This window comes from Raphanus sativus, chromosome 9 (assembly GCF_000801105.2).
Source record: "Raphanus sativus cultivar WK10039 chromosome 9, ASM80110v3, whole genome shotgun sequence".
Classification (NCBI taxonomy): Eukaryota; Viridiplantae; Streptophyta; class Magnoliopsida; order Brassicales; family Brassicaceae; genus Raphanus; species Raphanus sativus.
In genome coordinates, this window is record NC_079519.1 from 36,477,590 (window position 1) to 36,505,394 (window position 27,805).

Sequence of the window (27,805 nt, forward strand, 5' to 3'; positions counted from 1 at the left end):
CCATACGCCTTGCAAAGGTTTATAGGGCATCGCAGGACAATCACTCCAGACATGTTTTCTTATAACTTCAAGAAGGTTTTGTCTTTCACTCATTTTGTTTATAGGTCATGACTAAGTTTTGTCTTTGTATTGCAGGAAAGAACTAGTGAAACTGTTCAATAAGGTGGAGGGAGGACAGATAAAAGAGGGAGCAAAGTTTTCGAATCTTGTAAAGGCAATGCATCAAGACAGGTGATCAAAGAATCATACATGTGCTTCTTATACAAGTCACTAAATGCAATATACCGTTTTGCAGGCAAGGTGCACCGAGGAGAAGGAAAGGGCCAGCACAAGGGATTAAAGGACGTGCTAGGTTTGTTGGAAAATGATATTTATAAATGAATATTAAATCTTTTATCCATACTATTGATAACATAATGGAAACAAGAATGAAACACTTAGTGGTAATACCACCATTCAGACAAGATTACAAGAAGATAAACTGAACAAAGTGGTGTTAAGATTTTTACAGACAAAAGTCAATCTAGAAGGATCTGCAAAGTCATCTAAAAGAACACCATACCATTTGAAATATAGTGCTCTTCCCACTCACCCTTAGCTCTGCTCTTTGTAAGGAGTCCATATCATTTTGCTAACGTCTACATCAAGACCCCCTCGGCCTGCTGCTTTCAAATGTCGGTCAAGAACTTTAGGATCTGCGCAGATCACGTGTTGTCCTTTCCTGTACTGTATCAGTTCCAAGCTCTGAAGGGTGCTTAGTATATCTTCTGCTTTGATCGCTGTCATGTCGCTCAGCTCCTACATTTAAGAAAAGGTTATATGTGAAATAATCTATTGATGGATAGACTAAAAGCGTGGTAAAGATCAGGATATATACCTTGATAGATATGTTCCCCTTGTGCTTCTTCAAGATGTCTAATAGAATCCGAGTCCAGTAACCTCTGTAACTCACTAAGCCTAAATCAGAGAGGGGTCTTTCTGGTGTCCCCACTTTACCCTCTTTCTTTGAAAGTTCATAGGCTATGAATAACAAAACAGAATGGTTAAGTTGTTATCAACTAAACGAAAAAGAGAAGAGTGTGCTTTATAGAGAAATGTAAAAGAGAGAGAGAAGAATACTCACAGAAGGCTATTAAGAATTTGCCATAGCCTTTCCTTTGATATGGAGGAAGGGTAAGGATGCAAGCCAAGTTGTACGCTTCTTCAGAATGCTTTTCCTGTACATCAATAACCAAACATCAGTGGTTGAGTTTATGCTTGTGGTAATATTCAAAACATTGTTTTCAACTGTATCTCAGGGATATTGATCACGAGGCAAGAAGTGATAATAATACAATCAGCAGTAAGTATTCGATAAAAATCCTATCAAATTACATGCCAATTACCAGTTCTAACCTAGATATCCTAGGTAACAGTTACCACAAACAAAACAAAAGGCTATGGTACCTTTGAGAAGTATCCAACCATGTGGCAACCCCGATCATCACATTCACACAGAATATAGAACAGAAACAGATCAACGTCGTAGTAAAGAGTCTTGTGGTCAAGAAATAACTTCGCCAGATAGCAGAGGTTCTGCGCATAGACCTTGTTCTTTTTGCCATCCACCTGTAAGATTCCATAAATAAACTCCATTAATTTCTGAATGTGAGAGAACATTATCATCTTCCAGACATGAAACTTAAGTGATAAAACGGAACCAATTAGCATCATTTGCAGTAATACAAAGACCAAACAGCAGACAATCTATAACGAAAAAAAATCCAGGATCTTACCTCAAACATTGACAAGGTAGAGCTTCGATAGATTTCATCCCCAGGGGGATGCTTCAGATCACATTTCCTCTGCATAGAAAGAGAGAGCCATTAAAGAGACAATATATAGAAATGTACAGCAGACAATATATATATATATATATAACCAGTTGCTCACCATGTGCCTTTGAAGCTGTTCTGTGCGCTTCATAAAATTCAAGCAAAACTCACAGAAAAAGAGCTTCACACAGTCATTGTACTCTGGTGGAAACGGAGAGAAGTACCAAGTCTCAATCTCATACTTCCCAAGCTCAATCGTTGCTATGTTCTTCACCTTAGTGAACTCCTCATGTTCACGCAAACTCGCAGCATCCAGCTCTTCATGACCCTACAAAAAAAAAAAGATATCAGAACATAGCCTCCCTCCTCCACTAAAGTTAAGACAATCACACACTTACCTCAACATGCGTCTCATCAATCTTACGTTTCTGGTGACGTGTCATCTTCAAGCTAGTCACCTATAACCAAAACACACACTGTCAAATCCAATAACAAACCAAAAGGTCAATATTTTTTGAAGAAATGAGCTAAACCTTATCTTCAACTTTCTCATCTAAAGCACACTCTACAGAGTCAAGATCAAGCTGATCTAGATTAATCCATTCATCAAGCCTTCTATTAACTGCAAGAGTAATCAAAATTAATCCCCAATCCCTAAAACCCTAGATTCACAAAATTGGATGATGACATACACTCTGTGTAGTGAACGTAATACTCGTATTCGTTGCTCCCGTCGCTGTGATTCTTCCGCCGCTCGATGACTTTCACGGGATGGTACTTCCCGTCTCTCCACAGACACGACACGCGTGTGCCTACCTCGAGAGGGAGCATCCCCGTTCTCCTCTTCTTCGACGTGTCCAATTCCGAGGGAGTGTGATTCGGGTTCGACGCTGCGACAGTGGTTGGTGGATGATTGTGGTTCGACGACGGAGATGCGGCGGTGAAATTCGTCGTCTCTGTGTTCGCGGAGGATCCCATGTTTTCAATCGGGTCGGAGATTTCTCGGGTGGATTTTTTTTTCTCGGCGGGTAGTGAAGACAGCTTGTTAGCTCAGGGGAAGTTGGCCCATTCATAGCTTGTTAGCTAATATGGGCTAGACCTCTTTTTATTGGGCTTTAAGAAGATATCCTACAATATATTTTCAAATGTTAAATCTAAAAGTATAAGATATTATTTTAGTTTATGTAAATAGTTTTATCAGTGTTAAAATTATAAAGGTTATTCTAAATATAATAATTACAATAAATTAAGTTAAACAAAATTATTAAAATTTATATATTTTAAAACAAATTATTATAATTATATCTTAAATTCAAAAGTGTAAATATAGAACTATCTTTGATCTTTAATTTTTATTAACTAGTGCAACATGTAATAATGGATGAGGGAATGATCATTTTACATATTTAGATGCCTGTATGAAATTATTTGTCTCCTAAACTCTCACTTTTCTTTTCAGATATATTTATTCAAAATACTACCAGTTTCTTTGTTTATCTATATAAATTTGGAATTTATGTTATTTTATTTATTAAATAATAGTAATAGTTGCTAAATTTTGTTTACGCTGATGACAAAAAAAAAGTAATAGTTGCAATTTTGTTACTAAATTTCAACGCTAGGAATGTCATGTCATGTAGTTAAATTTATAAATATAAAAGCAAATGTAAGATAATATTTTAAAATACAATAAGAAAACAAGTGACAGAGTGTGTTTTTGTCCTCAAAGGGAAACAGCCAAACAAGGCTTTATGATTCATACTAATCACGAGATTCACAGATCAACACCTCGCAAAGTTCCAAGAAGCAAAAGCCAACACACAACTCAAAGTTCCAAGAAGCAAAGACCAACACACAACTCATCATCATGACTTTTGAAGTTATGGTTGATAGATTCACATACCATGTTGTGATGTTGATAAAAGAAATTTGCATTCGCACTTCCGCGGTTTGTGTCTGTAATTTACTAAATTTCAAAACTACAGATCTCTTTTTCTCTTGGATAATGATACATATCAGACTTGCTTTTAAATGAAGAAAGAATAAAACTGATTCCTATTTTCAGTTTTTCACATGTTAACACGTTGTATAATGTATACTACCAAAAAATGAATTATCACCTGTATATTAAAGTTGGAAAATATTTTAATCATTCTATGAAAATATATCTACGCAGACTAAAAATAAAATATTTTATTTAATGTACAATTAACTAAATAAAATTTTATTTAAATAAAACTATCAACTACTATGGAAAAAGGAATAAATAAAAATTAAATATAAAAGTATTTTGTGGTTACCAACTGAAATACATGTCCTCTTGTATTAATACGTAAGACAAGAATCATTTTTCTTTCTACATCTCTCCTTTAACAGTTGCTCAAACCCCATCCTCTTCAAATGGCTACTTCTCCTCCTATCTTCCTCCTCCTCCTTATCCTATCATCAGCCCTACTCCCAGTCAAATCCAACACAACCACCATCGAATCAACTTGCAAAACCACAAACTACTACGACCTCTGCGTCTCAGCTCTCAAATCCGACCCAAGAAGCCCCACAGCAGACACAAAAGGTTTCGCCGCCATTATGGTCGGCGTTGGCATGACAAACGCCACAGCAACCGCCACTTACATCACCGGGAACCTAACCACCACCGCTAAAGACGCCGTCCTTAAGAAGGTGTTAAAAGATTGCTCAGACAAGTATACTCTCGCAGCTGATTCTCTCCGGCTAACGATTCAAGATCTTGATGATGAAGCTTATGACTATGCTTACATGCATGTGCTGGCGGCTCAGGATTATCCTAATGTCTGCAGGAATATTTTCCGGCGAGTTAAGGGTCTGGTTTATCCGGCAGAGATTAGCCGGCGCGAAGTGAGTTTGAGAAGTATATGTGGTGTTGTCTCCGGTATTCTTGATCGGCTGGCTGAATGATTCTGGTTGTACCATTTTAGTTGTAAAAAAAAAAAAGTTGTAATATTTTATCAAATGAGAAACTTGGTTAAATGTAATTAAATTCAAAATTTGTAAGTTCAATACTACCTATTACTTTATTGCTATTCACATTTGCTACGTACTTTCACATTGATAAACAGAACAATATAGTAAAACATACTATAGATTACTTATAAATTAAAGCCAATTTAGGTGGACACATGGTATAAATGACTAATAATCGAACTATAAAATAAATGACTAATACAATGGTTTTGATCTGCAAATCAAAAGCAAAAAGACGTATGTCTGTTATTATTTATCCCAAAACAAAAGCTTAAAGTTAGGTGGAAACATGATATAAATTATTGAAGTAAATGTCTTCGTAGGTCAATGTGGCTACAGTCTTCGCTATCATACTAAAACATGACTAATAATTGACTTAATAATTGACATACCAACCAATTCGAAGGGGAGTTAATGTAGCTACAGTTCAAAAAACAAAAATCAAACAGTTCAAAAAACAAAAAATCAATGCAGTATCAGAAAAGGGGATTAGATACTAAAAACTAGGCCTGGGATTTTTACTCATATCCATTTATCCGAACCGAAATCGACCCGAAATTGACTTGTTCGGTTCGGTTTGGGTAAACCTAAATTTATCCGATGGATCAAATTATATTTAACCATGGGTATCGGGTTGGTTCGGGTATTTACCCGAAACTTAATGGGTACCCGATTTAAATCGAATTCTACGTAAAAACACATAAATATGTGTCTCATGTGGATTGATCCCAGGTGTGAAAGATGATATAACATGTGCAATACCACTGGGCCACCGTAACTTTATTGTATATGTTTACATTTTACTTATATATATATATATATATATTTTATTTTGTTATTTATGTTTACATTATAACCGCTGAGAGTCGAACTTGAGTTGTTTAGGGTGAAGTCTCAAGGGTAATACCACTAAACTAGTTCAACTTCTCTGTACTTATATACATATTAGTAGTATATATATGATTTTCATTTATTTTCATAAAAAATAAAAATACAATGAATAAAATAAAAAATATTTCGGATGTTGAATATGATTTTGGGTAAAATTTAATCGAACCGAATGTTACCGATTTTTCCGGGTTATACATGGTTACTTTCATCAAAAATCCGAACCGACCCGGAACTGGTCGGTACCGAACCGAAACCGAACAGTAAATCTTCCAAGTATTCATTGGATATAATTTCTAAATAACCGAAATATCCGGACCCGAACGGGTCCTATCCGAAACCGAACCGAATACTCGAAATCCCATGCCTACAAAAACCATTCTAATGATAATTACTCGGTCGGTCGGTCTTAAAGCCTTAAACACACCAGTCTCAAATAAACCAGCGAAGACCAATGGCTATTGACCCCCTGATGAGCTGAACTAAGGGCATCAGCATTGGCGATTCGGAGAAGAGGATTGTGGAAGGAATTTTTTATTATTTTTTTTTTTAACTTTTTCTGTTTGTTTTAAAAAAAAAAAAAAATAGAGGACTAATCGCGGGCCACCACGTGTCGTGGGACCCGCGCGAAAGTTGATGAACCGGTTCATAATGAAGGGGCGGGACGAGCCGAAGTCGTCGTATTTAATTATTTTAACATTTTTTTTTTTCGAAAAACGCGCGATCCGCTTTAAGATTTGCCGATGCGCGTGCTCTAACACTACTGTCTACTGATGAACTTACTACCAAGTACCATCTGTTTTTTTTTTACTTTTCTACTCTGTTTACAATTCTCATTCTCATAGGCCCAAACTTTATATGGCTGATTTAATAACCCTTCTGAAATACTGATGGGCCTTTGGGCTCATTACGATCTGGCCCGTTACCTTAGTTCAAGTTTCTGAACCTTTTTCTCCCGTGAAAGAAAAATATCTCTCCCTTCAATGGATTCCCCGAAACTCCCGCACTCTCTCTCCACCTCCTCCGCCGTTAAACCTCACCGGAAAAACCTCCCTCCTCGTACTTACATCCTCCTCGTCATCGCTGTATCCTCCATTCTACTCCTCCTCTTAACACTCATTCTCTACGCCACCGTCTCCAAATCCTCCCACAACCGTCTAAACACACCGCAACAACCTCCTCCAACCGCTCAGATCCGCCTCGCATGTAACGCCACGCGTTTCCCAGACCACTGCTTCTCCTCCCTCTCTAAACCGGGTCTGGTCCCGCCGGATCCTAAACCGGTTCAGATCATCCACTCAGCGATCTCCGTCTCCTACGAGAGTCTCAAGTCCGGTCAGACTCAGATAAAATCCATCCTAGACTCCTCCGCAGGGAATAAAAACTGCACGAACATCGCCACCATTTGCCTCCAGATACTCTCCTACTCCCAGCACCGCACAGAGTCTTCAGACGTCGCGGTCACGTGCGGGGGAATCAAAGACGCACGTGCGTGGATGAGCGCGGCTCTCGCTTACCAGTACGACTGCTGGTCAGGTCTCAAGACCGTCAACGACACGGAGCAAGTCGTGGACACCATCGCGTTCTTCGACGATCTCGTGAAACTCACCGGCGCCGCGTTGAGCATGATGGTGTCCTTCGATAACTTCGGAGACGACGTCGCTTCGTGGATCCACCCAGCGACGGAGCGAGACGGGTTCTGGGAGAAAACCGGACCGAGTTCCGGTACGGTTTTGGGTTTTCCGTCCGGTTTAAAGGAAGACGTGACGGTGTGTAAAGAGTGTGGTTATAAGACGGTGCAGGAGGCCGTTGACGCAGCGCCTGAGAGTAACGGAGACGTTAGGTTTGTGATACGGATTAGAGAAGGTGTGTACGAGGAAACCGTTAGGGTCCCGTTTGAGAAAAGGAACGTCGTGTTCGTCGGAGACGGGATGGGCAAAACGGTCATTACAGGGTCGTTGAATGTAGGGCAACCAGGGATGACGACGTACAACTCCGCGACTGTCGGTGAGTTTATATAAATGTTACTGTTTTTCGGACAGTAAAGTCAAACATAAGCTTTGTTCTTTCCTACTCTTGTAGTAACTGAGTTTTTGGTGTGCCACGTCCCCAAATATTGCTTTTTCCTTTTCAAAAAAGTCCAAGTTTATAAAAAAATATTTCAAAAAAAAAAAAAAAATTATATTTTCAATACATTACTTGATGATAAATTGTAATTTCAAAAATAATATTGTCTTTATAGAAATTTTATAGTTTAAAATTATGAAAAATGGTTAATCATAAAAATAATACACTGATTATCAAAATTTAATATGTTTGTTAATATATGTGAAAATTTAAAAATATATTTGAAACTGAGATAACATTAATTTTTATTTAATTTTAAAATTCAAGCTATATCACTGATTGAATGCGACTATTCTTGTTTCCACTAGAGACAGAACCCATGTGACTTACATGTGTTTGGTCGTTTGTAAAGGAGTTCTCGGCGATGGATTCATGGCACGTGATTTAACCATAGAGAACACGGCAGGAGCAGACTCCCACCAAGCGGTTGCGTTTAGGTCAGACAGCGATTTCTCAATACTCGAGAACTGCGAGTTTCTTGGGAACCAAGACACTCTCTACGCTCACTCTCTTCGCCAATTCTACAAACAATGTCGGATCCAAGGAAACGTAGACTTCATATTCGGTAACTCAGCCGCCGTGTTCCAAGACTGCAACATCTTAATTGCTTCAAAACATTCCAAACTAGGAGGAGGAGGAGGCGCGAATAACGTCATCACAGCGCACGGGAGGATCGACGCGGCACAGTCCACAGGGTTCGTGTTCTCGAACTGTTCGGTAAACGGAACAGAGGAGTACATGAAGGAGTTTGGAGCTAACCCTAAGAAGCATACGAACTACTTGGGAAGACCGTGGAAGGAGTTTTCGAGGACGGTTTTTGTGAACTGTGATCTTGAGTCTTTAATTAGTCCTGATGGATGGATGCCTTGGAGCGGTGATTTCGCGTTGAAGACTTTGTATTATGGGGAGTATAACAACACGGGTACGGGATCGGTTAGGTCGAATAGGGTTCCATGGAGTAGTGAGATACCTGAGAATCATGTTGATGTTTACTCTGTTGCCAATTTTATTCAGGCTGATGAGTGGGTCTCAAGGCCTGCTTGATAATGTAAAGGAAACTTGCATTTAAATCGAATGGTATTAAGTTATTATTGTCATAAAACATGTATTGAATGATAGCGTAACAAACAAGATATGGTTCAAGGAGAGACAAAACATGATCTCTTGGTGTGAGAGAGCAATATGTTTATAATAGATCGGAATCAGAATTTTTCTCCTCCTTTGGTGGTGCGTACTGCCTCATGAGACGTGATCTGGCCCATGGGTCGAGCGGGACTCGTTGTGGCGGTTGAGGTGTTGGTGGGTTTGATTGTCTTAGCTCATTCTCTCTATCGATAAACCTGTAAAAATAAGAGTAAGACAAGTTAGCACACAATGTGAAGTTTGCCTAATTAAGAATAAAGAAGAGAGAGAGAGAGTTGTTTTACTGACTCGATATAGGCCATTGGTGCAGCGTCACCAACTCGTATGCGAGTGCGAAGCATTCTTGTGTATCCACCAGCTCTATCTCTGTTTTAATACATAAGATAAACATCTCATGAAACATAGTACTTAGGAGGAAGAAAAGCAGAGGGTTTCGAAGGTTTACTTGTATCGATAAGCAAACTCTGTGAAGATCTTGTGAATCACATCGTCTCCTCTAACAAACCCAGCAGCTCGTCTAGCTGCATCGAGTGAGCCCTATAATTTAAATAATTTCATCAGCCATTATCTCAACCAATTAAGAAAACACAATCATATACAGTTCCAAGCTAACTATGTCGTGTCTGAATATACCAAAACGATCCACATAGAAGCCAAGTACGATCGATTTATGTATTGGTAAGTTGTAAGAAAATAGCGAATCAAATTACCTCTTTGCCGAGTTGAACCATGTTATCAGCAAGACGACGAACCTCTTTAGCCTAAAAAAGTGCAGTAATGTTGTATATTATTACATACTGACCAATGTAAGTAAATGAGAAACATTTCTTAGGACAAAACACACAAGCAAGTTCGAAGAAGTAACACCACTGGTGCAGATCTAAACTCTCTAGATTAATAAATTGATTAGTACCTTAGTGACAGTGGTCTCAATTCGCTCGTGTTTCACCAATTGAGAAACCAGCGTCCTATAACGAAACCCAATCGAAATAAAAGTTTTTAAGAAATGTGCTAAAGAAACAAAGAGAGGATCGGTTTTGTTGAGAAGTTTACACTACGAAAGAGAATAGGAAGAAGGAACCTGAGCATGGACATACGGTGACCCGTGTGCCGGCCGAGCTTCCTGAGTTTCGTCATTGCTGCGACGGCGAAGCGATCGGAAAGTGAGAGACTGAAGAAGAAGAAGAAGAAGAACCCTACGAAGATGAAGGATAAAACCCAGCTCGTATTATGTTGACCTTTTAACTTAGTAATGGGCCGGGCCTTTTGATTTGTAGCCCAATCTAATAATACGCAGACTTTCTGACCCATTTTTAAAACCAGTTGGGATGCATATGGCTCTGGCTCGGCTCGTTCAGTTGATAAACTTTATGTGGCAAAATAAATAAATAAATAAAATATCTATTGAGATTGTGAGAAGATAATGAGCTGATCCATGTACATAATGAATGTTTTAATGCACCAGGTGGAACCGTGGAAGTGATTCGAGGCATTTGACATATTAAGTTCTGCGAGACGATCATAGCACGTGTGAGAAGATATTTCAACCAATCACATTTATTGTGTTATGTTATTATGACTGGTAACAACTTTAGGAACATTAAGAACAAATAGAATGTGCATGCAGATAAAAATTAAATGTAAAAAAAAACTGTATAAGTTGCGATTGGTTTATGGAAAAGACTTAAAACATTAATTCATCTGAAAATCAAAAGGTAGCTAACGAACAAGTTAGTTCACCAAGTTATCCGTGTCTTCACCTCCCACTTCCACACACGAATACGCATGAGTCAGTTTATTATTTAACTTGTCACTTCAATATATCTGTCAACTTATGATCCAAGCTGTTTCACTCAAATTCAAAGGAAGCAATCTCAACTACAATATTTTGATGTATCTTGTACGGTCACAATGTTAGGTAGACTCACAATTTTATGAGTCGTGACTTGTGATTCGACTCATGAGTCATGCCTCTCACCACATTTTCCCCCGAAACGTTCCGTACACTATACGCGTAGTCAAGAACGTAACTTTCGTTTCTTCACCGATCTTTTCGCGCACACTATCACGATCGCACGTGTATATATATTATACTCCTGAGTTTTTTATTTTTTTTGTTTGTCACAAAGACGAAAAAAATTATGTTTAAAAACAAATTTTAACTTGTTTACCTTTTTACCCGTATTAGTTTTTTTTTTTTTGAAAAGATAGGCGTATTAGTTAAAACAGCTACTATTGAAACAAATCGAATTTTTTAAAATATATTGTATTAAAATGTTATATTTGATATTGTAATTTTATTCTTAAAATGTATATGGAAAACCTATAACTTGTATTTTCGTGGAACAAAAAGAATTTTGCTAATATATCCATGTACATAATATATTTTACTAAGCACACCCCAAATACCAGTAGTATTTAGCTGATACTGTATATGTGACACTACGTTATATGAAACAATGGGTCCATTACTATACTTCACTAGAAAACTGTACGACCAATCTAGGGATTAGCAAGAATTGTCAGTCAGTTTTCGTGTTGCCGTGAAATAATGTAGAAGTACGATTGCTATATTTGTGATAGGCGTAGCTAAGACGTAGTCTGTCATTGTTTGAAATAGTATAAAGAGGTATGGGACTTATTATTAGTTCAACTTTAGATTTCAACTGTTGTTACTGACATTAGTACGACTCTTCTATTTTAGTTTACTTTTTGTTCTTCTACCTTATAGGATAAGTATGGTCATTTGTTATTAACAAACTATTAAATAAGTTATGAACTTGTTAAAGACATGATTGTAAAGGGGTTCTAAGCAACAACTTAAGAGAGTTTTACTTGTAAGTTGTAAGTACTTTACCCATTAATATTTCTTATTCTACCAAAATATTTCTAATTATTGATGTGTTCCTACAAAAGGTGAACGAAAAGTAATTAAACCGTGCAAGTGTAAGGAAAACGTTGAATTGAATAAAAATCACTAATTCTATTGACACTATTTAAATAAAAGACTGAAATAGCAAGAACGGTGATTGATATATTCACTGTTTACATACGTGTCTATACAAAATATAGTGAAAAGATATGCATTTCAAGTAGCTTAGATTGAGGAAGATTTTGCAATAAAGTTTGAATAGTTGTCATGCTGTGACATGATTATAATCGGTCACTACATTTAGATCCGGGCCTATCATTTTCTATAAAGAAACTAATAGATTATATAAAGCTATGAGCCTACGAGTCTTGACATAACATACAAAAGGCCTTACATTACGATATAACTTTTATGTTATTATTTTCTCTTTGTCCACTCTCTCCGTTCTTTCCTTTTCATTGAACATAGGTGATAAAAACTTGCGTTTAAGTTTCACATAGGCATTTGTTGCAACGAATGAACCTAGCTTTCTTTGTTATAATTTCTGCTTGTCAATTATGATATAGTAAGAATGAACTAAAGAACTTAAGAAATCAAAAATATTTATATAAAAAACGAAGAAGTGATCAAGTATTAACCAATAATATTCTAGAATTGTACAATCAAATCTTACTAAATAACATGCGATTTCAATATATTGTTGAGCTATTTGTTAGAAATTTACTATAAGTACCCTAACACTTACTGTCCGAATGTTAATATGCGAAATAACTGCCATTCAATTTTACTTACAAAAATATATAAATAGATTTTTGTTATTATTAAACATCACATTGTTAACTGCTACCATCTGAAGCCTAAACAGAAATGTGAACTGTAGACCAAATTTAGCTGACAACAAGTCTCCAACTACTTGCGTGGTTCGTAATTTTTTTCAAAAACAATTTTCGGAAATAAATAGAAAATATCAGAAGTAATTAAATACACTACAGAAAAGCCTTTTATTCAGATTCTCTCTCTCAATCTCTATCTGCCCATATTTCTTGCTTTCAACAAATTCATTCACCAATTTTTCCTTTTGTCCCATCAACGACAAACAAAATACAAAGTCCTTTCACAAATATTAAAACCATTTCACCACAAACCCTTCCACAAGAAAGCTCTCTTCAACAATGTCCTCTCAAATCCGCAGATCAAGAACTCACTCTATGTTCACAAAAACTATTTTTCTTTTTGTCCTTCTACTTCTTGGTTTATGCAACGGAGCAAGAACAAGTAAGAACAACGTCTTCAACTCCAAATCACACAAAGAAGTTAACGGCGTAGTTGCGTCGTCCTCTCAACAGTTCTTGGGATTCTTACCACGTCACTTCCCAGTTCCAGCTTCTGGTCCCTCTAGAAAACACAATGATATCGGTTTACTTAGTTGTGATCGATCTTCTCCGTAAAAGGCTTTAAAAGGTCATCATGACTTCCTTTTTTCTTTTATATTAATTATTTTCTCTCTTTTTATTTGGTATTTTTGTGTAAATGGTTTTTAAAAATCTTTTTGTTTGTGATGCCAAGAAAATGGAGTTTTGGTTGTTGTTGTCAACGAGGCAAAATATATTTAATATATAATCAATTTGTAACTGGAAGGTGTAATTTGTATTTGTAGTATTGCGCGTATTAAAGTGTGGGAGCCGATTTTCTTGATATACATTTGTTCTTGTTATTACGATCAACTCGAGTTAAGACATCGTTCAAAACTATCAAAGTATATAATTGTTGGAAATTGACGTTGACTATGTGTGTTTGTAAAGGAATGTGTATTTATTTGTTTAATTATAATCAATAATGTCTTTGGATTCCTTTGCAAAAAAAAAAAATGTCTTTGGATTATCTGTATGACTTTGTCAATGTTAACAACAACGGTTGCTTACATGCATCGAGTTTATATAGACGTTCTACAAAGATTTAACAATATAATAATCATCACCATTACATACTTTATCGTTTACTTTTGTATATTACCAAACTCATGCAGTTCTATAGCTCCAAAATTCGTCAGTCTCGTTAGTGAAAATGGAAAAAAAAAACGTACAAGTACAGAAAATGCGAAAATTAAACGAGAGAATGGCCTTATTTCGTCCAATAAAAATCCGCCATTTTCAATTTTTTTCTTGTAAGAACATGAACAAGAAACAACACAAACAACTTAAACCAAAACATCAAAAGTTAAAAAACCTAACTCAAACATCACGATTCAACAGGAGACTCAACTTTGTTTTCCTCAGCTGAAAAAAACGGGATTGGTTTCTTCGGAGCGGGAAGACGCCCGATGCTATCCACCCTATCTTGCTGTTTAGGAGGTGGTCTCGCTGCTTTTGGCAATAGCCTTCCTTTCTTCTCAAACCATTCCGGTTTAAGCAACGCCCTCAAGCCCAATTTGTTGTAATACACTCTCCTCACCGATCCTCCTGCCGCTTCCACCACTTCTTTGGCCCTAACTGTCACTCTCGAAACCTGTAACAAAACATGCCAATTCCAATTAAACTAGAGTAGTCCAAAGACTGATGGCAGAATGATTAATGTAATTCAAATGGTGACCTCAAAATGAAGAGGCCATTTGATCTCATCAGCACCACGACCCATTAGTCTTACTCCGTCTTCTATTTGCTTCCCTATGGCTCCCACATCCTGCAGATCAGAGTTAATGGTTTAGTACGAAGCAAACCGAACCGGTGAATTAATGAGTGAGGAGTGTGACCAAACCTTGAGCGTCTTCATAGTGATCAACTCATGGGAATCAATCTCCCCAGCGTTTATGAGTTTAGCTATCTTTCCAAGCCCAACCGGCTGCATCACACAACAATCATATACATCTTTAGTTGATCCTCAGACACAGTAACTATCATCTACTTCACTACAAGACAGAATCAATAGGTTTCAGAAAGAATAAAAAATTGACCTTTCTGATTTAAATTCTCCTACTCGACCTAATCTAACAAACCCACCACACTCATGTAACCATCAAGACCTCCTAACCAACAAAACCATAAATTTCGACCCTCTTCCCGCCAAAAGGCGCGAGCTTTATTACCTGGAAATGAAGCTTAAACTTGTTCTTGAAGCCACGTTTGGGCAAACGACGTCGTAAAGGAGTCTGCCCACCTTCGAAACCAAACTTCATCGTCCCTCTCGCCTTCTGCCCCTTGTGACCTCTCCCCGCTGTTTTACCTTTACCCGACCCGATACCTCTTCCTTTCCTCGTCTTGAGCTTCCTCGGCACATTGTCTCTCAGATCGTTCAAGCTCAGTAAACTGTACGCCCTGATCCCCTGAAACGACGAAACTCTGCTCGCCGATGCAGGAATCTGAGTGAGGAGGATCGGAGATCGACGGCATTGTAGAAGCGGCGAGGAAGAGGTGATGAATCTGGGTTTGGAGGCGTGGTGAATCGAAGAATTGAGGAGTGGTGTTGAAATGATCGAAGAGATTCTTCTTCGAATCATCATCATCATCTTCGTTTGCAGATTCCGATTTGGGGATTTAGGGTTTATGAGACTTTCAGATGCTGCCATCATTGGGCCTCTTCGTTCATTTTGAAGGCCTATTTACGGCCCAGCCCAATTGTTTTAGGCACTATCGATAGGTTTTGTCATACGACGTTGTTTTGAGTGAAAACATTATATAATTGACAAAGGGTTTTATGTCAGGGTCGCATTGACTGGGAGCTGAGAAGATGACAGTGGATTACAAACCTTCAGAAGATTTCGAAGTCAATAACTTGCAGTCTCTAGTTGACTTTGATGTGACGGGTTCGAAGGAGCTTTGGCTTATCCAGTGCCCTTTAAGTCATGTACGTTTTTTGAGAATTAGTATACTTTGTTGTTGGTGTAAATTGTTCTGCCAAACTAAATGAAGTTTTGTTCTTTTTTTTTTTGTTTTCATAATACAGTTTCTTTACTCATTGTCTATGTTTTTTTTTTAACCATCCTCTGGATTTGATAGGTACAGAGGTTGAGCTTGTTAGCTTTGCTTCTCAAGATGCTGATGCAACTGTGATCGTACCGTCTCATCAAGAATCCAAAATAGGTACCCCCCTCAATTGCTTACAGAAGAGTTGTGTCTAGTCTCTCTATATCTTAAATTGTGTTAAGTTACACAGACTTGGCCATTGCTTCATAAGAGTTGTGTCTGGTCTCTAGGTGTTAATCGTGTTTAGTTACTACAAGCCTTGCTCAAATTCCGTAATGGTTTCTTATGTGTGGCAGTTGGGAAGATTTCGCGGCGAGTTTTGTTAGTTCGTTTCCCTAAACCGAAAGAGCTGCTTGAGGCAACAAAGGTCAAAACTCAGCACAAGGCAGTGACGAGTTCATCTGTTAAAAACTCTAACGCAGCTCAAAGTAGCCGGCGTAAAAGCAGCGGCGGCGGGCAGTCTGCTCTTCGACATTCAGCATTCAGAGCCCTCGGCGAGCAAACAAAGGGGCTCAGGGTCTTCAGATCGATCAGGTAAGTTGAAGAAGAAGAAGAAGAAGAAGGTGAAGACCGACAAGTAGAGAAAGATATTTCGTTTTGTTTGGTGGTTTTATGTAGACAATAAAGCAAACCAAGTGTTATAACTTATTCTGCTGTAGATGTTTTTATACCAAAGTACAAGCTTCTTTTAGTTTTTTTCTTTTTTTTAATCATAGCAAGTATGAAAACATGTGGTTCTTTTGTTTTCAAGCATCTGTGGTTGGAGTAGTTGGAGTTGTTGTTGTTGCAGAAGAGTCTTGTGGTGGAGTTGGATTCCATTGCTGTGGAGTCTGAGCTTTCTTTATAGAGAGAGCATGTATCTCTTTCATCTCTTCTTCAAGAGCTGCGTTCACTATACGGTGCCTCTCTACCAACCTCTTCCCTTCAAACTCTTCCGACACTATCTCAACAGCAAAACTCGCGCCGCAGCTAGTTAGAAAAAAAAAATATAAAAGTTATGAGATTGAGAAAGTAGAGAAGAGATGGCTAATTATTGAATTTGATGGTTTTAGTGTATGAACCTTACCCTCCAGATGTGTCAATGACTTCCTGGTTTAGACAAAAGACAAAACCAAGCCAGTGAGTGATATATACAGAGTTATAGCTTCAGTTATCATATCATCACATGTTCACAAAAGCTAAAAAGCTTTATGCGTTTCTATAATTCAAACAAACCGCATGGGATGACTTGTGTCTGATCCAATCATAGAACAAAAGAATCACAAGACTATCTTTGACCTACAATGAGTATGAAACCATAAGCAACAGACAAGTAGCAGGTGTTTGATTGACTTACCAGATGAACAGGATTGAGTTTTGAAGTCAGTGAAGCTTCAACTTGCTCCTTGGTCACTCCCATCTTTCTCTCTGCGTAAATGTTATGCAGAGGTAGTTTTTCAAAAGCATATGTCCTTCCTTCTTGTGCCCTCTAAATGGACCTTGCTCGAATATATTCGATACTATCCATAAACGCATCACAAACCAACTAAGTTTTTTTATAATGGGCCGAGGCCTATTAATTTTCGTCCATTTTTCCGATTTAACTTAACGTACGTTTTATATGTCCATGCAGAAGGACAATTAAGATACAAAAGATAAATTTTTTTTTTTTGTTTTTACAAAAGATAAAATTATAAATGTGAATCAGCCAATATGGAAATTAAGATCACATTGTTTCAAAAAAGAAAAAGAAAAAGGAAACTAAGATCACATTCATTGTTTTATTTCACTTGTTACGTAATATCCCCTGCTTGATTCAGTATCAGAAACATTGAATATGCTTCCAAATAATACACTTGAATATATATTCTACTACTACAAAACATATCAATTTACGTCGTCTTTTTATTTATCTTAGGAAACCCATATTTAATCAAATATCTGTCTCTCTATGGCCGCAGAGAATTTATCGGAAAGAAATCTTCTCTGACCATCCTTCCTCATCTCCATTCCTCTAAAATTTAAGAGAGAGATTCTTTTGTATCATTTACATAACCTAGAAAACAAAAAAAAACAAAAAACAAAAGTCTCTGTGTGTTCGGCGAGATGGGAAACTGTGCCACCAAGCCAAAGGTTCTCAAAGACTCCGAGGAGGATCTTGTTCCGCTTGAGAGAGATACGGCGGCTCCGCCTGAAAATAACAAGGGTTCGGCGGAAAAGAGCCATAACAATGCTCCGAACGCGGCGGATGGAGCAGCTGCTGCGGCACGACGGAGCGAGAAAGGAAAAGAGATTCTGGTTGAAGCTGTTGTGAAGGACGAACACAACAAACGCCAATCTCTCAGTCCCTTGTTCCATGAGGTAACGTTTCCCCATTTATCTACGAAAAAATATATTACATTCAAATGTTTTGTACACAAGTAGGATTATACAATCACCAACAGTCATTGTTGATTATTGTTGAGTTTACTTTCCGAACATACAACCTTGTTAAATCAATGTTGAGTTTTGCTTTACTTGTGGCAAAACCAAAATTTTGTTAAAAAATAATTGTGTTTTATAATTTCAGTGCTAGTTTATTAACTTTATATTATATGCTATTCTGTTTTTTATTGATTGAAATGTAGTTTGTGTATAGGTATTGATGTTTTTATTCAGAAAATACACAAAATTAAATGGTTTCAGTCTTTCTGCATAAATAAAACTACAAATAAAATGAAACTAAGGGAGTAATTCATTAAAAATATATCTTTTTATGAAGGACATATCAAAAAAACAAAATATTTTTTTCCTTCTTATAAGTTTCAAAAAACTTCTTCAAAACAAGAATTTTAATATAGATATATTTAATATATCTACGTAAGGGCAAATATAGATTTGCATTCTTAACAAGAATTTTTGCCTTCTTATAAGTTTCAATCAAAAAAAATCTACGTAAGGGCAATGATAATGTATATGGATGATTTTTTGTATACAGGACAAGGTAATAGGAAAAGAACTAAGCGGTGTAACGCCAAAACCTAAGACCAATGACAAAACTGGTGCTTCTCCAGAGGTTTCAAAGCTTGATGATGCTTCTCCTTTGATGGCTACTAATGTAAAAGCTCCAGAATCCTCTGACGTTCAAACTCGAAATGATCTTGAAGTCAAGATTCCAAAAGATTCCGAGGTTAAGACTCCTGAAACGCCTAAAGCTAAGGAAGCTGAAGAACAGGAAGGTCATTTCTCAGAGAATTGGGAGGTCAAGTTTCCAGAGGAATTGGAACCTAACAAAACATCTGAAGTTGTTAAGGTTGCTAAGGTTTCTGCTCCTATATTGTCTGACGTGAAGGTTACGAAAGAGTTAGATGTTCCTGAGGTCTTGGAGGATAAGAATGTTGAAAAGGTTTCTGAGGTTCCGGCTCCACCTGTATTGTCTGAGGTGAAGGTGACAAAAGAGACAAATGTTCCTAAGGTCTTTGAGGATAAGAAAGTTCCAGAAGATCCTGAGGTTCGTGCTCCTCCTGCATTGTCTGATATTAAGGTTACAAAAGAGTCAAATGTTCCTGAGGTCTCGGAAGATAAGAACGTTCTCAAGACTGATGAAGTTAAAGCTGCAGAGTCAGAACTTCTAAAGGTTTCAGAAGTTAAATCTTCAGAGGATTTAGAGATTAAAGTTCCAAAAGTTTTTGAAGTCAAAACTCCTGGAGAGGTTAAGACTGATAAAGAAGCATCTCAAGCTAATATTGCAGAAGAAACAGAGGTTCCAGAGTTTCTAGATGCTCGAGAGAAGATTGATAAAGCGGAAGCTCAGATTCTTGAGGACATTAAAGTGACAGAAGATAAAGAGATTGTGATGCATAAAAAAGAAGAGGAAGAAAAAGGTTTGTCTATTGAGAAGAAAGTCAAGGAGTCTACACCATCTGGTTTAGATAGCAAATGAGTTACAAGAGAGACAGAGAGAAGGGTTTAGCATATTCTTATCGGAAATTTCAATTTATGTGTTTGAAACCTCCTTTGTTTTTTTTTTATTTTAAAAATATTTTTTCTAATTACGGGGATCATTAATCTATTAGCATGTCTCCAGGTTGTAATTATGTTGATGCATTGTCCTTGGGCTCATGTTGAAGGCCCTTATCTGTCTAGACTTGGGGTTATCATTTCATGCAAGACCATTCTGATCTCTTCTTGTTGGTTCTGGGCACTACTTGTCTTTGGACTGGACGAACCTTCTATTTCCCTAAGGGATTCTCTTGGCCTCTTGTTTTATCAGAATTCAAAAAATCTTATTTAGTTATTAGTTTTAATTTTACAAATAGGAGAAAACATCACTGCAGTTATTTTGTGATTCTTTCAACTAGTAAATGTTAGAAACTCCATAAAGAAACTGTGATAACATGTTCTTATGGATATGTTCACAAAAAGAGAGAAAAATAAGTACTACTGAAATACTTAGAAGATGTAAGAAGTAACGACAAAACAACTGAAACTACAACTTTTGAAACCACTAGTTCTTATTGCTTTGATTAGTAATTATCAAAGTGCATTACATTGGGCATTCCATATTACTATCATAATATTCGGTGCTATATATACTCAAAAGAAAAACTTGCAAATTGTCGAAACTTTTCATTTCATACATAAAAGTTTATGCCCAATATTTTAACATATTGTAACTTTATTCTCTCTTTTGCTTGAAACAAATCCTCTGGAAAGTTAAAGAATCACCCAGCAAAAGTATACTACAATCAGACCCGTGCCTCAATGTTAGATTTTGAAACATTGGCTTATGGCATCAAAATTTTAGAAATAATTAAGGGCATATTTTCCTAGTTTCATCTATCTAAGCTCAGTTAAAAATATAAAATAAATGCCTAAAGGTTATAAAAGGTTTTACAATATAGTTAAAATAAAGAAGACAAGAAAACATTATAAACTTATGGTTTTCATACTTAAGCAACCAAAACAGTATGTAATCATTTTTAACTATCAAAATACAATAAAATAAATAAACATCAATCGTTGTATATAAAATATATAACACATAAAATATTAATGTTCTGCTCGTTTTATTTATTTTAATAGAGCTGATAAAAAATTAAATTTAATAGTTCATTCATTTTTTTTGAAAACTAAAAATTAGTTTTCTTCGTAATTTGGGTTTTATTTTTTTCTACTATATAACCGTTTACAATTATATTTATAACTAAATATATACATTTTATTTTAAGTCGCTTATGGCAGCTAAAATTGTTCGCACGGCACTGACTACAATCTGATACCGGTGGACATAAGTTAAGTGAGACAAAAACTTAAAGCAAACTTATCTGGACTCTGTTAGGTGAACGATGAGTAAGTGAGTAACACATATAATAATCATAGTGTATAATACAAACTAATAAGACATTCATTCAGCTAATGACAACCTTCACTTCATTGCAAACGTCATTGTTTTCTTTATGTGGATCAGTCTTCTCATCACCAATGTTCTTCAGCTCCCTACTTTTCCCCCACAGCACACAGTAGAGTCCTATAATCAGTAATAGTCCACCTAGAATACTACAAACACACACATAAATATAAAAATTAATTTTTGAATAATATTATAAATTTGAAGAAAACTCGATGATATTTAAGGAAGATTGTAGAACCTTCCAAGCCTAATGATCTGGCAAAGTAGAATTCCTGATGAGAGTAGAGTGAAGAGTAAAGACAAAGGAGTGAACATTGATAAGAAAACAGGTCCCCTTTTCTCTATAACCCATGACTGCAAATAATATGCTACTCCTGTTACAAAGAATCCCTGCATATATGTCATATATATCAGTAATAATTATTAGTCATTATATTATGAAATATAAAATTGTTGTGAGATGGAAGAGTCATTTAATTACACAGTAAATGACTGAAACAAGTCGGAGGTTCCAACCAAGCTTCCATGCTGAGATATCTCTCTCGAATGCAATAGCGATAACAAAGGATTGGATCGAACTCAGTAGACAATGAAGAGTTGTGAAGTATAGCTTCGAAGGGTAAGCTTTCAACACACGTCCCTGTTTGAATTTTATATAGCGAAAACAAAAAGTTAAAATATCAGAAAAAGTATCACAATCATTGAATCAGCATGCACAGTAGATAAACAAATGATTTAATCCAACCAATTTTGAAATTTATAATATACATCACAAAAGAATTCTACTAGTACTTACTACATGCTTGTATCACGTCATGTATTACAATTTTTTTTTTACTAATTAATTAACTAAAATATGTTATGGGCAATTTGATTAGCTATTTACCTGCAAAACGAGCCAGAGACCCCATAAAATGTTGGAGGTGATCATGAGAACACATCCTTTGAGCCAAGAGGTGGAACCACCGGAGATATGGCCAAGAATATTCCGGTGCTGATACAGGTGAGGGCATATAGGTAATTTCAGTGGCGGACCTTTGTAAAGGGCTAAGGTAGCGACCCCGGCCATGCACACAGTTATCCCCGCAAGCTTCGCTGTTCCTTGTATGGTCTTAATCTTAAGCGTCTCCGTTCTTTAATTATAAACACGATAAATAAATAAAACATCACTAAAAAGAAGAAATCAGCTAAAAGAGAGGCAAGAATTTATTGTATTTAGTATATATATACCCAAGAAACAGAGCCAAGAAGAATGTAATGGCCGGAAGGGAAGCTGTTGTGGAAGCGGCCAAAGTTGCAGACGTGTATGATAATGCGATTCCGTTCAAGTCCAAGCTGAATGTCACACTGAAAACCCAATAGAGATTATGCTTTAACTGATAACTAGATCATGACCCGCTCGACTGAGCGGGAGTCAATTTTTTTTTATCTTCGTTTTTACTAAAGGTTATATATGATTGCAATGTGTATTAATATAAAATTTTGACTAATAACAATGTGTACTAATGTGTTTAAATAAGCAATGTGTTTAATTACTAAATCTGATTTTTAAATTTTATGATAACGTAAAGTAGATTTTTTTATATTATTTAAAATATATAGTGCTATATATTTTGTATTTTCAACATTTATTATACAAAACTTACATGGGGTATTATTTATATGAAAATATGTATAACATAATATATTTATATATTATATAAACATATACACACCCGCACGGGTTTTATTTTTAAAATGTATTCTATATTGTTTAGTTTTATGTAGTATCGAGTTTGTATAATTCAATTTTGTGTTTAAAGAAAAATATCAAAACTGTCTTTCGTATGTAAAAATAACACTTTGCAAGCGCGAGTTGTGTTTTTTTATTGTAACACAAAATTTTATATAAAACTTATGTTTTTGTACATCACGAAATTTAATTTTTAAAAATAATTATTACGTAATTTCAAAGTGAATTTTATCTCTAAAGTCTAATATATTTTGTGTGTAATGGTTCAAAGTATTTTCGATATATATTATATTTCAGTTTGGTTTGTTTTTAGTATTATTGTATAAGTATAATACTATACAATATTACTATTTTCTATACAATATATGAAGCTATGTGTTATTTGTTTTAGAAAGTAGATTAGACTCAACGTAGTTATAAGAATAGTCATATCTTTATGTATGTGTCTATGACTTATCTACCTAATGTTATTCGTACTAATAAAATTAATATGGCCAATGAAAGTATACTGATCAATTTAAAATGAACTGTATAGGATAATTATAGAACGATTAATATTTTTAGTATTCTTAACATATATCTTATCTAAATCGACATGTAATAAATGTAAAAATCATATATGGAATATAGACAAAAAGAAGAACTGTATTTAAGGAAATACATCAATGTAAAGTTAGACTATAGTATGTATTATATATAAAGAATGAAATATTTAATTTAAACATATGAGATCCACTTTTAAAAATCCACCTAGAGAAAGTTGTAATGTTCCTATTTTAATAAGATAGATTAGAAGATAGTGTTTAACAAAGTTATTCGCATTTGTTAGTGCAATTAATTTATAGTGCAATATTGATAACAAATTAATTTGTAGATATATAGTTGTATTAGATTCTAACAAAAGAAAACACAATATTTTCATTATCAAGAATCGGATTCATAATATGACATATTTTCTTGTTTATATTGTATACCATTTAAATATAAAATATGATGCTGAACGAAAAGAAAAGCAAATATATCTTTTGAGTTTTTACTTTAAGTAGAAATAATTATTTTAACATATAAACGTAAACAAACAAAAAAAACTTTCAAAGAAAATGAATCCTAAAACGTACTTACCCAAATAAGGAGAGCGTGAAGATTTTGATGAAGGTAACAAATGAAAGAGGCGGAGCACTTTTCCTAAAGAAAAAAAGAAGAGCATATTTTATATATATATTGTAAGGATATTGTTCATACTTATCTGTCTAAAAATATATTATCAATTTTCATAAATATATACCGTTCGAAGAAGAAAGCGAGAGGAGCCAAGAAGATGGTAGCGAACGCTTGACGATAGAAAACGAAGACGAAAGTGTTCATTCCACCATTGAAGACAGCTTTAGAGATCAAAAACATGATTGCATATATGAGTTGTATCATAGTCACCACCATGTATGGTTTCTTCGTCTCCATATCCATCGATCGATTGAGTGATGGTTTTTTTTTGTAACTTGGCTTTGATTGATTGATGGTTTTGGATTTAATTGTTTGAGTTCTTAGAGATATTTTTATGTATGTGTATGGATTACTCTTTGTGATGTTCTTGTCTGAGTTAGTATAAGTGGGTATTTATATAAGCACATACACAAGCATGCACAAACTTGATGTTTTATGATGTGGCAATCGAAAATAATGAAATAGATATTTCAAATTAGTACGTAGGTAGCCAAGAGCACCCGCAACGGGAGTCCTTGCGGGTAAATCCTTAAGCACTAAATCATTATAATAATTTTGTGGTGTCTACCAAAAATTAAGAATTCATTCATAAAAAATTTAGACAAAAATAAATTTTTAACATGTGGCAGTCTATGATTAATTGATATATATATATTTTTTAAACTTGAAAAAAATTAAAAACTATTCTTAAAGACTCCAACGGGTAACACCATCTCGAGTGGAGGAAGAGAAAGTTACTTTTTGTGTCACTATCTCACGATACCAACCAAAATTATTTTTGATGTTGACTAAAGAAATTTATGATAGATGTCCGTCCTCGCTCCGTCCACCTAGCTAGTAGATTTACTTTACTCCATAGTGTGAATTTATAACACTGTGAAAACATAGTTTCGTAGAAACAAAATTTGGTTAATACTTACATGTTAGAATGATTGTAAACTAATTTTATCAAGACAGATGTGGACATTATATTTGGTTGAGCGATAACGTTAAACTGACTAGACAGCTCAGTTACGTCAAAAATTATGTTTCAGTCGTTATGCAATCATGTAAGAAAATGCTTAATGATTCCGTTGTATTCTATCTAATGTCACACTAGTCCAAACGTTATATATCCATACACAGGTTACTCCGCATCTAGCTAGCTTTATACCTTTATTGGTTTATACATAAACTAATGCACTTGGCTATCTGAGATATAATTTATCAGTTAAAGCTTTGTGAATTAATTATTTGCTTTTTGTGTTTACTAGTGAGTTTATACACTCAATCACCTTAAAGCTTTGTGAATTAACTTCGCTTTTTATTTGTGTTTACTAGTGAGTTTATATACTCAATCATGATCAGTAACAAAGCCGCCTGAAAATAAGTTGCCCCTTTGGGGTTATCCAATAAAAGACTGTCCAGAAATAAGTTGATGATATTATAATGTATAAAGATATGCAATCAGTTTTAAAGAAACCATAAAAGTCAAAAGAATAAAAGGACCAATGTGATTAAAGTGTGTGATGACCAATAACCATTAGCATGTGGTCTAAACGTATACGCTACAAAGTAGATGTTGATTGTAAACACGGACGTCAACGTTATCACGAGTTTTGGCCATGCAAAAAACAATATAATCCGTATAGCTTGTATCGCCACTATTATAAATTTAGCTTTTTCACCTGTATGTCCCTCTTTTCAAATCACATTTTATTAATTTGATATACACGTATAAAATGTGTTCGGATCGTCGAAACCAACATAATAAACCTGAAACTATTTTATTTATTTAGAATTTCTGTGCAAACAGAATTACATGGACTATTTTTATTTTCTAAAACTACTTGTGTCTAATCAATCAATGATTGATTGGTTTTATTTGTATGATACAAAACTTATAATTAGAACAACCTACGAAACATAACCTCGCACCGCCCTCTCATTGAGGCGTCACCGTCGAGAATCGAGATAAACATGTTACATGTCATACTGAGGTACTGTATACTGATAGCTATTAAGGGTATGTTTTCTTTTTGCAACTATTAAGGGTATGTTTTGATGATAAATTATGCAACTTATGAGAAGGATGCATACAAGGAATATACGCATCTCCAATCATTTTCTTCCTCAGATATTAAAGTGAACCTACCGTCTAAAAAAGAAAAAAAACAGGACAACTAAAGAAGAGAAAGCAAAACATATCATGGTCTGGTCAAGAAAAGAGCTGATCGCTAGTGCAGAAGTATCACGTATATATTCACGTGTCTTTTAGAGGCCAATTCGTTTGGCACAAACCAGTTATAGATTAATGAATCCGACACAAAGTCATGAAAAACAACTCGCTGGTTATACCATTATGGACTTAACACACAATGGCTCATATTGAGTCGCTAGTCATGCGTTTTGCATGTGATTAAGGGGTTTAGTCTGGCTTTTTCTCTCCTATCCCCCAATTCCTAGTTAAGGTGCTAAAGCCCTCTCTTTTTCAGCTGATTTCCACAATTACAATCACACATGAAACGTCTCCTTGTTTAACTCCTTAGATAAGCATGAACTGATTTGCCAAAATTTGGTTTGTAACGGTGGACGTGAAACTTTATCGCTCTGAAAATGATCAACTATTTGTAGTCTTTACATTGACAAAGCAAACTTGCTTCTCACATTCATGTCCTTCGTGATGAATTTCAAAAACCGTTTGATTAGTTTATTTGATTAACCCAAACCAAATTAAAACAAATTAGAAAATGTTACGAATGTTTGGCATATAGATTTACAAAACATAGTTTCATTTTTCATACTTAATTTTTTTTTTGGTTTTGAACATCTAATGTGAAGAAGCACCGAAAGTGTCAACCACCTTTATTAACTTAAAACATAAAGTAAAGAACCATATAATTAATAATCAAGTCCCGGGTACGTAATTTCAACCGGAGACAAAGCCATAGTTTCCGGCGCAGGAGACGGTGACGGTGAAAATACCAGATTCTCCGCCTGAAAATCGCAATACTCTCTAAGCATATTCCCTTCCATAGTCGTAAGCCCTAGAGAAGTAAACATAACGGACCAACACTCTTTCGCTATCAACCCAATGGCTCCACAACAATCTCTGTCAATGCCACCGGTTACATCCGGTTCAGCTGTACCGTTACGGCTCATGAAGAACTTGACGATCTCGTCGGTGCAAGACTTGAGCTCCAACGCCGCATTCCAGCAATCCACTAGGTTTCCGGAGCCGGAATGGTCAGAAGCCACCGTAAGGGTTTGCATGTTCCTTGCCTCAGCCACGGTGTTGATGTGGACGGTTGATAAGAGATACGAAAGTGTTAGAAATGTGAGAAGAGAACGCTTTGAAGTAGTGTTAGTGGCCATTGCTTTATTTAGCTGTGTGTTGAGATGAATAAACGAGTTGTGTGATCTGACGATTATATAGTGGAAAGAAATTGAAGGGAGATGAGAAGTTTTCATTGTTTAATTTTGTTATTAGCTATCACAAGCGATCGTGGTTAATAATTTCATTAATTATCCACTAATCTATCGTTATGCACCTCTCTCTATCTTTATACATTTCCGTTACGGGAAATTATGTAAGAAGGTCAAGGATTCGTTTATACACATTGTCATTAGTCGTTAGTGATATGATTTGTGTAAAAGAAAATTAGCAAAGAGTCAGTTACAAAAAAAAAAAAAAAAAAA

General features: G+C 35.6%; 11 protein-coding genes across 11 annotated transcripts; 5 read left to right on the forward strand and 6 right to left on the reverse strand.

Moving 5' to 3' along the window:
* Nucleotides 1–353: 353 nt before the first annotated feature.
* Nucleotides 354–2,854, reverse strand: LOC108823956 (histone acetyltransferase of the MYST family 1). Its single transcript, XM_018597273.2, has 9 exons — nt 2,507–2,854; nt 2,348–2,436; nt 2,213–2,272; nt 1,933–2,142; nt 1,776–1,844; nt 1,447–1,608; nt 1,124–1,217; nt 878–1,020; nt 354–798 (listed from the first exon to the last, which is right to left on the reverse strand). The coding sequence occupies exons 1-9, from the start codon at nt 2,790–2,792 to the stop codon at nt 595–597; spliced, it is 1,317 nt and encodes a 438-aa protein (XP_018452775.1). The 5' UTR covers nt 2,793–2,854; the 3' UTR covers nt 354–594.
* A 1,296-nt stretch (nt 2,855–4,150) lies between these two features.
* LOC108825747 (cell wall / vacuolar inhibitor of fructosidase 2) lies at nt 4,151–4,873 on the forward strand. Its single transcript, XM_018599097.2, has one exon. The coding sequence runs from the start codon at nt 4,215–4,217 to the stop codon at nt 4,746–4,748; it is 534 nt and encodes a 177-aa protein (XP_018454599.1). The 5' UTR covers nt 4,151–4,214; the 3' UTR covers nt 4,749–4,873.
* Nucleotides 4,874–6,642: 1,769 nt separating this feature from the next.
* On the forward strand, nt 6,643–8,931 carry LOC108828653 (probable pectinesterase/pectinesterase inhibitor 64). Its single transcript, XM_018602401.2, has 2 exons — nt 6,643–7,709; nt 8,182–8,931. The coding sequence occupies exons 1-2, from the start codon at nt 6,686–6,688 to the stop codon at nt 8,871–8,873; spliced, it is 1,716 nt and encodes a 571-aa protein (XP_018457903.1). The 5' UTR covers nt 6,643–6,685; the 3' UTR covers nt 8,874–8,931.
* LOC108828654 (uncharacterized) lies at nt 8,874–10,176 on the reverse strand. Its single transcript, XM_018602402.2, has 6 exons — nt 10,054–10,176; nt 9,886–9,940; nt 9,683–9,733; nt 9,418–9,509; nt 9,261–9,338; nt 8,874–9,169 (listed from the first exon to the last, which is right to left on the reverse strand). Exons 1-6 carry the CDS (start codon nt 10,107–10,109, stop codon nt 9,016–9,018), a joined length of 486 nt encoding a protein of 161 aa, XP_018457904.1. The 5' UTR covers nt 10,110–10,176; the 3' UTR covers nt 8,874–9,015.
* A 2,669-nt stretch (nt 10,177–12,845) lies between these two features.
* Nucleotides 12,846–13,522, forward strand: LOC108826485 (protein IDA-LIKE 2). The gene has a single exon (XM_018599862.2). It carries the CDS (start codon nt 13,017–13,019, stop codon nt 13,290–13,292), a length of 276 nt encoding a protein of 91 aa, XP_018455364.1. The 5' UTR covers nt 12,846–13,016; the 3' UTR covers nt 13,293–13,522.
* Nucleotides 13,523–13,947: 425 nt separating this feature from the next.
* LOC108823516 (uncharacterized) lies at nt 13,948–15,372 on the reverse strand. The gene is made up of 4 exons (XM_018596740.2): nt 14,927–15,372; nt 14,599–14,682; nt 14,434–14,523; nt 13,948–14,349 (listed from the first exon to the last, which is right to left on the reverse strand). Exons 1-4 carry the CDS (start codon nt 15,344–15,346, stop codon nt 14,083–14,085), a joined length of 861 nt encoding a protein of 286 aa, XP_018452242.1. The 5' UTR covers nt 15,347–15,372; the 3' UTR covers nt 13,948–14,082.
* A 263-nt stretch (nt 15,373–15,635) lies between these two features.
* On the forward strand, nt 15,636–16,508 carry LOC108823518 (mediator-associated protein 2; the record flags this gene model as incomplete). The annotated part of the gene is given in 4 exon segments (XM_056995228.1): nt 15,636–15,684; nt 15,837–15,920; nt 16,100–16,280; nt 16,282–16,508. Coding segments are annotated over 4 exon segments (417 nt in total), but the record flags the coding sequence as incomplete, so codon positions are not given.
* Nucleotides 16,394–17,253, reverse strand: LOC108823517 (protein BOLA2). Its single transcript, XM_018596741.2, has 3 exons — nt 17,140–17,253; nt 16,870–16,892; nt 16,394–16,772 (listed from the first exon to the last, which is right to left on the reverse strand). Exons 1-3 carry the CDS (start codon nt 17,200–17,202, stop codon nt 16,550–16,552), a joined length of 309 nt encoding a protein of 102 aa, XP_018452243.1. The 5' UTR covers nt 17,203–17,253; the 3' UTR covers nt 16,394–16,549.
* A 482-nt stretch (nt 17,254–17,735) lies between these two features.
* Nucleotides 17,736–19,830, forward strand: LOC108826838 (uncharacterized). Its single transcript, XM_056993985.1, has 2 exons — nt 17,736–18,143; nt 18,760–19,830. The coding sequence occupies exons 1-2, from the start codon at nt 17,889–17,891 to the stop codon at nt 19,702–19,704; spliced, it is 1,200 nt and encodes a 399-aa protein (XP_056849965.1). The 5' UTR covers nt 17,736–17,888; the 3' UTR covers nt 19,705–19,830.
* Nucleotides 19,831–21,073: 1,243 nt separating this feature from the next.
* Nucleotides 21,074–24,535, reverse strand: LOC108826912 (WAT1-related protein At5g64700). The gene is made up of 7 exons (XM_018600254.2): nt 24,192–24,535; nt 24,029–24,091; nt 22,405–22,521; nt 22,061–22,307; nt 21,656–21,814; nt 21,413–21,564; nt 21,074–21,320 (listed from the first exon to the last, which is right to left on the reverse strand). The coding sequence occupies exons 1-7, from the start codon at nt 24,368–24,370 to the stop codon at nt 21,173–21,175; spliced, it is 1,065 nt and encodes a 354-aa protein (XP_018455756.2). The 5' UTR covers nt 24,371–24,535; the 3' UTR covers nt 21,074–21,172.
* A 2,396-nt stretch (nt 24,536–26,931) lies between these two features.
* Nucleotides 26,932–27,556, reverse strand: LOC108826962 (egg cell-secreted protein 1.5-like). Its single transcript, XM_018600305.2, has one exon. The coding sequence runs from the start codon at nt 27,479–27,481 to the stop codon at nt 27,008–27,010; it is 474 nt and encodes a 157-aa protein (XP_018455807.1). The 5' UTR covers nt 27,482–27,556; the 3' UTR covers nt 26,932–27,007.
* Nucleotides 27,557–27,805: the final 249 nt, after the last annotated feature.